Source organism: Choristoneura fumiferana, chromosome 26, assembly GCF_025370935.1.
Source record: "Choristoneura fumiferana chromosome 26, NRCan_CFum_1, whole genome shotgun sequence".
NCBI lineage: Eukaryota > Metazoa > Arthropoda > Insecta > Lepidoptera > Tortricidae > Choristoneura > Choristoneura fumiferana.
In genome coordinates this window covers 10590897-10604343 of record NC_133497.1, presented here as the reverse complement: position 1 = coordinate 10604343, position 13447 = coordinate 10590897, and the positions used below count along the sequence as shown (strand labels likewise).

General features: G+C 38.9%; 1 protein-coding gene across 1 annotated transcript in view; it reads left to right on the top strand.

The window, feature by feature from the left end:
* The window catches only part of LOC141443153 (spectrin beta chain, non-erythrocytic 5-like), a 181496-nt gene that overhangs the window by 164130 nt on the left and 3919 nt on the right, over nt 1–13447 (top strand). The window contains 9 exon segments of the mRNA XM_074108361.1: nt 779–931; nt 1143–1251; nt 2708–2874; nt 4285–4428; nt 5738–5814; nt 6793–6959; nt 7417–7489; nt 8110–8201; nt 10199–10525. Of these exon segments, the coding sequence (XP_073964462.1) occupies nt 779–931; nt 1143–1251; nt 2708–2874; nt 4285–4428; nt 5738–5814; nt 6793–6959; nt 7417–7489; nt 8110–8201; nt 10199–10525 (1309 nt within the window).

Here is a 13447-nt window from a genome sequence, read left to right as displayed (position 1 = left end):
ATCTTGTACTTATTAGCCTTATTATAATTTATTTATTTATTTGTTGCTGTTTATCTCACTACCTATATTTATTTTGGACGTATATTATATGTACGATATAGTTATGTATGTATTCGTAGATGTATTGCTGTTACGTTTAAATTTTCTAATCTACTTTTGATGCACCACCTGTTTTAAACTAGTCCTTCCTTCTTTCTGTAAAAAAGGTTGCCTGGAAGAGATCGCTCTTAAGCGATAAGGCCGCCTATTACTCACCTTGTAATTTTTTTTCTCTGCATATCTGTTTTTTGTATCGCTTACTATGTCTGGTGTACAATAAAGAGTATTTGTATTGTATTGTATTGTAAGACACTGCATCGTATTAACATTACATTGTCCCATAAATAAGACAACACCAAACAATCCTGCAATGTATCGTTGCATCCTCGAAATAGGACACTGTGTCCTATACATAGGATACTGCATCCTGAAAATAATATCAATAATATGACACTGTGTCCTGGAAATATAACACAGCATACTGTAACTAGGGCACTGTGTCCTAGAAACAGACACCACTCAAATCAAATCAAAATAATTTATTTTCGGATAACTGAGTAGATCCAAATATTGTTAGTTTATACAATATTCTTATGAGGCTATGGTAGTAAGCTGATAAGATATATTATTATTACATTACATTAAATCAAATTACCTACATTAATTTCCATGACATTCATGTACACTGCCTAATTAATTAATTAACTTCTGCCACCTGCTGACGTGCCATTGTCCCCAGCTGAGCAGCGCCGCGCCGGAGCCGTCCCCCGGGGCTGCGCCTGCGGCTGCGGCTGCGCCCGCGCCCGCGTCCTCGGAGGAGACCCTGTCGCCGGCGCCGCAGTTCGACCGGCTGCCGAGGAACGACCCCGTCAAACGCGCCGAGAGCATGAGCGTGAGTTTACAATATAACAAGGCGTTTATTAACATACTGGATGGCGGTTTGTTTACGGTTTGTGCTAGTGTCGGCCTCTGCCGAATATTCCCTATTAATAAACTTCTTCTTTCAATATCAGAGTACGTTCCAAATAGCGTAAATGCCACCCTGTCTCTCTTCGTCTTGCCTGACTTCCAACGTAACCTAACGCGACGCATTATGTCGTTAGGTGATGAAGACGCCAAAACGCACGCCGTCGTTCACGACACGTCGTCGGACGCAGAGCTTCCGCCGCCACCGCCGCCCTGACGCCGAGCTGCCGCCGGTCGAGATAGAAGGTCAGATCATTATAAGATAGGCTTTGTTCTCGGGTTTTGGACATTTAACCCTTTATAAGGTAGAGGCGATTTAGCGACCAGGATTGATTTGGAATCTGTTGTTACTTGATTAGTCAATAAATGCTCCCTGGCCTGCGGAAATTTTGTAATTATTGTATACATATGGCCCATCTCTAAATCTATTTCCCCATCCCTGAGTTAAACCGTTACGAGTAAACCTCAACAAGTCAGGCCAGGATTGTAGTGTAATATGTATTTATCTACACCCATATAGTAAATCCTCAATTATGCGTTCAAAAACCATAGGTAATGACCAGCATTACGACATTGGATTCTATTATGAACACGGCTGTATCGTAATGAGATTTCATACATCATTACAGCACGGGGGGGGTCATTCTCAATAATTCGTGGAACACATGATAGAGGATTGCAACTGTACGTAATTAGGCCTTAAAACACTCATGTGACCCTATTATGAACACACTCGTGTTTTAAGGACCGCTATTACGATACAGTTGCATAATAGTTATTTATGTGGCTGGTGCATAATGAGAGGCATTAAAGTACGAGTGTGGTGTTATGAAACGAGCCGAAGGCGAGTTTCATAATAAGATCACACGAGTGTTTTTATGCCTAATTATGTATAGCCGCATACATAACTTTATCTACATGCATATCATAAGTTTTCTATAATATGTTCAGATATGGCCTGTATTTTTAAGTTAGTGTTACTGGTAACTAGTTTGAAGTACCTACCAAAGCTTAAATAAAACAGATAATAAAAAACTAAAGTTTTATTTATAATAATAATTATTATCTACATGCATGTCATAAATTTTCTATAATATGTACAGATATGCATTGTTAAAAAAAGTATTACCGATACTTTAATGTAAACATTAAGATGCACCCGCAGATACCAGGTTTCTTAATTCGTTTCTGAACATATAATAGGGAAGTTATGATATGCATGTAGATAAGATACTATTACAATAATTTAAATATTAATGATATTGTGATGCATTAGAATAACTAAAATAAAAAAAAAATAAAAATAGTTTATTGAAAAGGTATCGCATTACAAAATTGCATTGCCGTTGGTCCCACACTAGGCAAAGCCTGTCACGTGGCAACCGGGATTCGGGTACAAAACTCTTTACATGATTTAGCTTAAAACTTAAAATTTAAAATTTAAACACACTGGGTAATTTCAAAAAAAAAGAAGAGAAAAAACTTAAATAGGTAAAGTGACAAAACAGGGGGGGGAGGGTTGGTTAAACTAAAAACAGTAGGTGTGTATGCAACTGTGTGTGTGTGTGTGTGTGAGTGTGTGCGCTCGCCAGTGTGCGTAAAAGTAACAGTGAGGATAGGTGGGATTTACTGCCTATCCTCACTGTTACTTTTACTCTCACTAACACTGTTACTTTAACTCTCAATAACATATGTTGTTCAGGCTACCTGGAGCGCAAGCAGGAGTCCGGCGTGGGCGGCAAGCGCGCGACGGTCCGGTCTTGGCGCTCCTACTACTGCGTGCTGTGCGGCCAGCTGCTCTGCTTCTTCCGCGACGAGCTGGACTTCGCCGCCGCCAAGGCCGCCGCGCCGCCGCAGGCCATACTCAACGTGAGTCTACTAACGCCCCCGGACTCTCCGCGAGGCTACACATTGCCAAGCTACACTAGAAAATTGCTTGACCCTTTTAACGAATAGATTATACAACAAGAGCATAAATCGAGCCATTCTATTCATAATACAAACTGAGACAGGGTATGATGATCACATAATCTCTTTGTAACATCTGTAATCATACATTGTGGAAAAGCAATAAAATATTGAGTATTGAGTATTGAGACATGAATGCACAGAAAAACGAGAAAAAGAGACCAGCGCTGGGAATCGAACCCTATGTATTACTTGTCCTATTATCTATTCATTCTGTGATACCACATAAGTTCTAAGTTTATGTTATTTCTAGATAAATGTATAGTTTACTTAGATACTTTTTTTTTATTTAACTGGAAGGCAAACGAGCAAGTGAGTCTCCTGATGATAAGAGAACACCACGGGTATTGCAGATGCGTTGCCAACCTAGAGGCCTAAGATGGGATACCTCAAGTGCCAGTAATTTCACCGGCTGTCTTACTCTCCACGTCGAAACACAACAGTGCAAGCACTGCTGTTTCAGGGCAGGATTAGCGAGCAAGATAGTGGTACCTGCAAAAAAGTAAACCCTACATAAAATTAATTTATAAGTATGTATGTATGTATGTAAACTCTTTATTGTACAAAAGAAAATTAACAAAATACAACTGACAAACTTTAAGATACTTGTACAAAGGCGGACTTATCCCTTTAAGGGATCTCTACCAGTCAACCTTTGAGTGGATGAGAGGAGAGGAGCAATACGTTAGAGTCCGACAAAGGGTGAGTTTAAGAGTTAAAATAATGGAATAAGTGTTCCTTACACCTCTTCCTAAAGGTTACATGAGATTAAAATAGCATAATATGTTATGTATAAGTTAATTAATGCAATTAATTTTAAAATTGCCACGCCCCAACAGGGCATAGTTTTTTATATTTTTTTGTAAAAGGTGTTGCAATAAATACTGAATACTGTGCGCATGCTGTGTGCGTTGATATGTCAGCCAGTCGGTCAATTTCTTCTTTTATATATTTAGATTGAAAATACATAATGAGGCAGGTAGATTTGTATTATTTGGGATTTCGTGTCGCAGTTGGCAAAAGCCGAATCCTTATACGATCACTTTTCCTGAGCTGAAATTAATATTAGATACTCAAGTGGAGGAGTGATAAATTGAACTAGTATCTTATTTATTTATTTATTGATATACCAACAGTGTTTACACAGGAAATTACATTAGATTTACAATGGTTCTTATACTATATGTAACACTAACAATAGGTATATACAGCGCTCAACGTATATGTGAATAGATTAAATAGTATTTGATTAAATAGTAATAGTATCTTGTTTTATAATGTTGTCGTGACGGTTGTGTTTGTGTGTGTCAGGCGCGCTGCGAGGCCGCTGGCGACTACACGAAGCGCGCGCACGTGTTCCGCGTGCGGTGCGCGGACGGCGCCGAGTACCTGTTCGGGTGCTCCTCCGCCGCGCTCATGCGGGACTGGGTCGCCAAGCTGAGCTTCCACGCGCAGGTACACCACCACCCACCAGCCACCAGCCACCAGCCACCCTCTATGCTGTGCTGTGCTGTGACCTACTCACAAAATTACTTGCCTACATGACCTACTCACAAAATTACTTGCCTACATGACCTACTCACAAAATTACTTGCCTACATGACCTACTTACAAAATTAATTGCCTACATGACCTATTCACAAAATTACTTGCCTACATGACCTACTAACAAAATTACTTGCCTACATGACCTACTCACAAAATTACTTGCCTAGAACATAAGCTACTCAGAAAATTACTTGCCTACATGAGCTACTCACAAAATTACTTGCCTACATGACCTACTTACAAAATTACTTGCCTACATGACCTACTCACAAAATTACTTGCCTACATGACCTACTCACAAAATTACTTGCCTACATGACCTACTCACAAAATTACTTGCCTACATGACCTACTCACAAAATTACTTGCCTACATGACCTACTTACAAAATTACTTGCCTACATGACCTACTCACAAAATTACTTGCCTACATGACCTACTCACAAAATTACTTGCCTACATGACCTACTCACAAAATTACTTGCCTACATGACCTACTTACAAAATTACTTGCCTACATGACCTACTCACAAAATTACTTGCCTACATGACCTACTCACAAAATTACTTACCTAGAACATAAGCTACTCAGAAAATTACTTACCTACATGAGCTACTCACAAAATTACTTACCTAGAACATAAGCTACTCAGAAAATTACTTACCTAAAACATGACCTGCTCATAAAATGACTTACCTAGAACATGACTTGCTCATAAAATACTCAGAAAATGACTTACCTAGAACATGACCTACTCACAAAATTACTTACCTAGAACATGACTTGCTCATAAAATGACTTATCTAGAACATGACTTACTCAGAAAATGACTTACCTAGAACATAACCTGCTCATAAAATGACTTACCTAGAACATGACTTGCTCAGAAAATAACTTACCTAGAACATGATCTACTCAGAAAAGTCTTACCTAGAACATCACCTAAGTCAGCCAAAGGGTTCGTCCCTTGTATCATCATAAGAAAAATGAGAAAGCTTGGGCAGCAGTTCCCACGCGGGTCCAGTACGGAATGGGAACTTTACACACTATTAAATTTCTTCGGTGTGTGTCACTCACGCTGTGTATCCTAAGCTGATGCGCTGGCTTGATAAGAAAAAGGAAAAAATTGTCTTATTTATTAATAAATTTAAAAAAATCAGAATGTTCGCTTCATCTATTTAATTCATCAAATTAAATAATGCATTAATATTGCAGTTGCCGCCGGAACTGCAGCTGACGCCGTACGCGCCGCCGGAGTCCCCCAATGCCGAGCTGAAGAGGAGACTCCAAAGGTTGGGGCCCTAGTGAAAAGGGGTTAATTCTGCAGCAGTTGAACAGCTGATTTCGACTTAAACCACTTTACACATAAAATAGAAAATAGCTGTGTGATTTCTGCAGACTTAACCCCTTTTTCACTAGGGCCAAGCTCTCCAAGTTTGATTTATAGTAAAACCAATACGAGCGATGTCTTTAAGCACATTTTTATTAAAAAAAATTAAAGTTCTGAATAACAATAACTTTCCATGTCCATATTCGAAATAATTCTACAATCATGTGCCAGAAGAATCAAGACTTATAATAATTAATTATTTACATGTTTACCATGAAAAATCTGAATATGGTATCTTTCTCACCGGGATGCCGGCATGGCTACCTCTGGCATATGAAGGTCACCAAACGAAATAGCCATGGCTAGTCTTCAATCAGTTCCACGACATCTAGGAATGGACGCCGATTGGCGAATGAGGTGGTTTATGCGTGTACAGTTGAAGGCATAAATGTCTATATATTTTTATGTGTTATTGGACATTTGGTTTTAAGTAAACATTTGCATGTCGATATGGTTAATATTACTGCTATTTTCTGCCGCCAGTGCAGCACTAACACAAAACAGTTTTTTAAGTATCTAAAGTATCTTAAATGCCATAATGTTATATTATTTCAATTATTTTTTTGGAAATAAAGCTCTATCGTTACTATAAATATGATGTCATGTGTAAATATCATGTTATTTTGTAACTAAAAATAAAAAAATATAAAGAGAACTGACGTTGTCATGGAGGTTTGCGCTAGTGTCGCCCCCTGCGCAGAGCTTTGCCTAATATGCCCTATTTGAAGCTTTGTCAGTTTGTCATTATGGCATTTAATATTATGACAAAAAAAGGTTATGCCTCGTGACTTCTATGGCAAATCAAATTATGACAAATCAAATTATGGGAAATCAACAGAAACTTAAGGAAGAGACAACTAACCTAGTAACTTGTCTCCAGAAGCGCGTCGTCGTCATCATCAGCGCAGTCGTCCCCCGAGCCGGCGCGGCGCGCGCGCACGCAGGCCGAGATCTTACAGGAGCACCGCGACCAGGCAAGGACCAGCGCCGACAGACCCAGCCTCGCCGAGAACGCCTCTCAGAACACCACGCCCGAGAGGAACATAGGTGAGAGACCGATACTTTTTGGTTTTAGGTCTTTAAGAAAAGGCAGGAGGGGGGAGAAGACCACAGTACTTTTAGGTCTTTTGTTGGAGGGGGGGAGAAGACCGGATCACGCCGGAGAAGATTATAGATGAGAAATCGCTGCTTATTTTTAGGTCTTTTGTTGGAGGGGGAGAGAGGACCACGATGGAGAAGAACATAGGTTTATTTAAAATATAGATAAGATCGATACTGCTTAATGTTGTCTTTTGTTGGAGGGGGTAGAAGGCCACGTTGGAGAGGAACATGGTGACTTTAGTGAGCAGTGTAATCAGTAATATCGTCTGCCCATTGCCACTTTAACGAGCTAGTTCGCTTGGCTACGCGGTGACCCTCGCTCTTCTACGTATATTGTCTCCTAATTTCTGATCTGATTTACACGTAATTAATGCCATCTATTTATTTCTTATTTCTGTCGCAGAGTCGAGCGTGCTGCCTTCGCTGCCGCCAAGGAAGCCCCCAAGCCAGGAGGACGTCTCCGAGGTTGTACTCAGGTGAGCATCGCATTGTCTCTCCGTAAAGTCGGTTAACCTCTTCACCGCCACAAAAAAGACGAAGTGACGTGCTCTGTACGCCACAGAAAAACCAGCGACAAATCAACTTGATTTTTATTTCCATTGCAGAAGGATTAATTTCGAGTTGAATGTTGGTCATGTATATGTAGGCGGCCGATCGTAAAATCCGCCGGATCACGAAATTTCTAGGCACATCATGAAATGGCGCCATTTCATGAATTGGCTAAGGGACATCCGCCATATCGTTCAAAACTCACCGTTTAACGATTTGCATAGTGACGACGCCGCCATATCGGTTCTGGCACTTCACCGGTCGCTGACGCGGCACGCTCGCTTGGCTCGCTCGCCTCGCGCGTTGTGGTCACAATTCATACTAACCACTCCTCGCTTCGCTCGTCGTACCCAAATTTTTCTTTTTTTCGGCATATCACGATGTGCCCGGTATAGAGCTAGGAATATTGACGAATGCGTTGCTCTAATCGATCTGCCGTATTGTTTCTCAGGCCTTTTCAACTTTTAGGCTTATCATGAAATGGCAGTCAGCTAAAAAGTATATGTTAAAAATATTTTTTTTAACAAAAAACTAATTTTATTCGCAGAAATTCGGAGCAAGCGACAGGGTCTTGGGGGAGGTCCCGGTTCTCCAACGGCCGCGACCTCAACTCCGAGTTCATCAGGTCACAGCGAGACGGTGAGACTGACATACATACATTCGTACAGCTGTAGCCAGACCAAGTTATAGTCAGGTAGAGAACTATACTTCGTTCTTTTAGCATTAGAAAAAAGGTAAACAATCTTGACGAGTCTTTTTAGTGAAAAACGTTTTTAAAAAAAAACAGTTAGGTAATACTTATATTACGATACCAAAAGAATATAAATGATCATATGTCCTTGCTAATTGTTACATATTTGCTGTGACTTATTTTTCAAAAGTGTTTTTCAATAAAAAAGACGTCAAGATCGCTTGCCTTCTGTCTAATGCTAAAAAAACGAAGTATAGGAAAAGAAAAACTGGGGAAGACTCTTTGACTTTGATAAAAATTATGTAAAAAAAATATTTTTCATAATTTTTATTATTTAATCAGGTAGTCACAATTTTATTCCTGCCGAAATATAAGCCCAGTTTGTTTAATAACAATAGGCTGGTGTTAAACAAATCTTATTAATCCCTCAGTCAGATTTAAAAAAAACATTTGACACGTGTGTTTTCTTATGTCGATTTAACAAAATATTAGGAAGATGAAGCCAGTTGTGAAGCTGCGTACGGACAGCGCGTACGCGTAGTGGGTTACGCGTACATTGGATACGGGTACAGCTCCTGTACGGACCGCCACGAACCTAAACGCGAGCTAAATCGATCCATAGCGCTACGAGCTTGCGCGCTCCATAGCTTTATACATTTTGCCGTCCAAATATCTCGTACCAGAACGAGCGCGTCCTCTTTCGAGTCAGTTCATGCGGCACGCGTTCTCCAAGAGTGTACGCGGAGCTGCACGTACGGACATGGCGGTCCAATACACGCATAACCGACTACGCGTACCAATGTACGCGCTGTCCGTACGCAGCTTTAGCTTAAATTCCGAATTAAATAACGTCACGGTCTCTCTCTCTTGAACTTAGACGCGATTCACTGTCGCGCGATTTTGTATGGAAAATTTCAGCCGTGCGTAGCCGGGGCGGGTGGCTAGTGTAATTATAGAGCGATTCTGGATTTCTATGATTAACTAGCTGGTGCCCGCGGCTTCGCCCCCGGTGTAGTTTTTTTTAATTTTCTAAATCTTCTTTTATAAGTACCTTCTCCTGACAATATCAAACACAACAAAAAGAGATTTAGCGAAATCGGTCCAGCCGCGTGATGCCGTGACCAAGGGAAATAGGGATTCATTTTTATATATTAGATTACCGGGCTTTGTTAAGTATCGTATAACTGGTTGATTAAACAGAAACAATAGTGCTTGGTCTGGCTACTTAAATAATTGAACAATATTTCAGCTTTTGTGAAGTCTGCAAATGTCAGCTTTATTGTTTTGTCACGTTTTATATTTACTTGCAAAAGGTTGAGCGTGTTTATTAAGATTATAATTAGAGAAGCGATAGCTTAATGGACTTTTTAAATTGGGTTAAAGATCATTAATTTCTCATAAGAACAACAATAATTCAGTGGACTCGAAATTCAGGAAGAAAGTCATATTTTTATTTCCGAAAATAGCACTTACACATCTGGCAACTCTAAAATTGACAGCTAGTTTGTGAAGCTGTCAGCAAATACAACCACGTCAAATTTAGGGTTGCCAGCTGTAGAAATAAAAATACGGAGGGAGGTTTTTAATTCGTCTGTATATTTTAGTGGCAAACAACCAAACACGCATTTCTGAAGCAAACAATATGTGCGCTATTTTTACAAAATGTTGCTATTTAAATAATATGCCACTCTATACGGCATTAATTGGCATGTTACATTAGTAAACTTCAGACTGGGCACAATAAAAGAGGCATTTAAAGAAACGCAATCTGGTTTAAAGTATTGTGCAATCATACCTCTCGATTCTGAACAAACTACTTTCAGATTTTCAGTTATTTAGTAAATAGTTCTCGGTTTTCGCAAATTACAATCATATCCACTTAAGCTTCAACACTAAACCAAATTTTAAAAATAAAACACGCTTAACCTATAACACATAACCTTAGCGGCGGACGGCGCCCCGCCATTACCGCTGTCGGGGCCGCCCGACCGCCCCCCGGCGATCCCCGAACGCCAGCCGAACATCCCCGAACGACAGCCGAACATCCCCGAACGCCAGCCGAACATCCCCGAACGCCAGACGAACATCCCCGAACGCCAACCGAACATACCCGAACGCCAGCCGAACCAAGTATCGGCTCTCGTCAACAGCTATCAACAGAGAGTCTCTCGGGACCAAAATAGAAACATGCCGAGCGCGTGGCAGAACTATGAGAGACAAAACAACAATTGGGGAGTCGAGACGTCGCATTTCTACTCTGCCAGCGAGCTGGGTCAGTAGCTTTTTGGTCATGTAATCCCTACAGACTCTCAACCACAGAAATAACAAGAGAAATACGAGTTAAAAATACTAGACTCCCGTATTATTTATTTAGACTAAAACCAAAGTAAGCTACAGAATGAAACTGGAATGGACAAGTCGTTTAAATCTTCCTCTAAATTTTCCATCTCATTCTAGAAAAACAAATTAAATAAATACTTTCTATGGTCGTCGCGTCACAAGACATGTCGGATCTCTTTGTCTAATTGACAATTTAAAATTTTCATTATCTTCGTATTTTTAGAGATATTTAAAATAATCTTTCACATTTCGCTTTGTTAAGTTTAGTAATCCTTACTAATTATAAATGCGAAAGTGATTTTATTCAGATTTCACGCCTTAACTACTGAACCGACTGCCATAATGTCTACACACATCATATTGAAAGACTAGAATAAATAATAGGATACCGTTTATCCCGAAAAAGGAAGTTGTACCCGCGCTAAAAATAAATCTTTGCAGACTAAGTTTTGGGCAACAACTTACAAAGAGATATTATATAGAACAAATGAAACTTCCTTGCATATTTCCCACTAATATTCTTGTTTCTCGAAACTTCGCCGAGAGTCTGTAGGGGCTGCTAGGATCACCCTGGGGTCCTCCAATTGTGACCGAGGTGCTTCTAAAGATCAAAAGTGTAGCTTGGTTTGCTGTCAGTGACTGTGCACGTATAGTCTGTCAAAAAAGAGAAGAAATTAAAAAGTGGCCACACTGTAGTGTCATCCCTTTCAAACCAAAAAGGGAGGACACTACAGTGTTGCCACTTTTTAATTTCTTCTCTTTTTTGACAGACTATAACTAGTTGTCTGAATATCTATACAATAGGTTAATCGTTTATTTGGTATTGCAACACACACAATCAAAAAGTGTTTTTCCATCGTAATTTGTCGGAAAAGATCGTATTTATCTCAATTTGTTTCAGTAAACTTTAGTAAGCTAGTTGAGAAAGCAATATAACGAACTTTTACGACAAAATATGAGCTAAACTTTATTCACTAAATCTGTGGTAGTAGTTGTACTAAAATTATTAAAATATTTCAACTTTATATTGTATTCATGTCCAGTCACTGAATGCAAGCATATCTCTGGTGGGCAGTGGTCCTGTAGCGCCTGCTTGGAACGATCTTCTTCCTAGCGCCTACTGGCTTCTAGTTAATTACTTCATTCATTAGTTGTATACACAAAGGCACTTATGACAGGATAGTGACTCAATGAGGGCTATCGCATGAATTCGCCGCTAGAGGCGCTAGTGTAGCGTGAGGTCTCCGAAATGTCAAATCTCATATCTCATTTATAATTAGAATAATGAATACTACCTGAAATTAATTATGGCAATTATGCGTTACGGGGCAATGAATGTCTGTGTTTTGAGACAATTTTTGTCCTACCTTTTTTTCCGAACAAAACGGGACTACGCAACACTGTGGTTGCTCGATATTTTTATGGTACGGTTTTAAGGTGTATTAAATATGATTTTAATCTAAACTTTGTTTTCACGCCCGTAATAACAGACTTGGAAAGCCACACTTAAAACCTCACGCAACAGTGCGCCATCTAGTGAGACAAAAAACGATAGCCCTCATTCCTGAAAATGTCAGAATTGATTCTTCTGCGTTAATAAGTCAGTTCAACCGCCGATTCTTCTATGACATTTATTTTTGCAATGATTCCTGTTACAAGTGCTTTGTGGTTACTTACTAACAGTAGATACGTAGATAGTTTAACAGACGCTGTGTTAAAAATTAACTTGTCAACTTTGTGTGATTGCGTTTAAACCTTAGCAATGACAGGCGATATCCGCTAGATGGCGTTAGTATCATGAGGTCTGTTTGACGTTGCTTGCGATTGGCTCATTTATTTATTGAACCAATCACAAACGTTTTTTTAATTACCGTTGTTATATTTTGAAATTTATCACACAGTGCTGACCCGTCAGAAAAATAAATGTAAAAGTCACGTTTCGGTGTTGCCAGGAAAGAAAATACGAGATGGATTTTTATTTTTCTGACTTTTGTAGTTTATAGCGATTTCACACTTCAATTTTCTTCATTCATGTATAAACTGGATTAATTTTCTATGTGAAAAAATATTGTCAAAAAATAGTGCGTCTTCTGAACGACTGTTAAATAGAATGTTGATGAAAACTTAACTAAGTTGGCTAAAAGACCCGACCAAAATTATGCAAATAATGTTTTAGAGGACGCATTATTTTCTCAATTCTCCAGTGGTAAAGTAGAAAAGTCATGAAACAAGGTATACTGATTTTTCGAGTCTTCATGTTGATATATTCTGCAAAATTAACTCAATCCGTAATACGGAATTTGAAAAGTCAAAAATTGATCATATTTTATATTATATTATTATGAAAATTTAGATCTACGGCCAATATGTAACCAAGGAAAATAATTAATTCGGTTAAGATTTCAATTTAAGGTATTTAAAATGACGCAAAATGAAATTTTATCAATTAAAAGATCAAATATCAGCTACAACTTCTTTAAATAAAGTTAGAATCTAGAGTGTTTCCTATCTTGTGATAGGAATGTTTTTGAAATGAATTACTGAATAATGAAACTACAGATGAATTTTTCTCATCAGTTGTCTTTCTACCTATCCACTGGTGAAATAAAACCTCAATTTGTTAATCTTAATAGTACATTTCAAAGGTATCTAATATTATTTATATATTGACACGCTGGCAGGATCCAGTCATCTACTTTATGTACTACATAGAGTACAATGTATGTTTTTTTACATTCTCTAGATTTTTTTTACGTAATATATGTCTGTCCTTTTAGCTTGGCTTATAAATTATATATAAGTATTATTTATGTTTGAATTTGTGGGTTGTGTCTTTCCGTTTTTAAATGCTCGG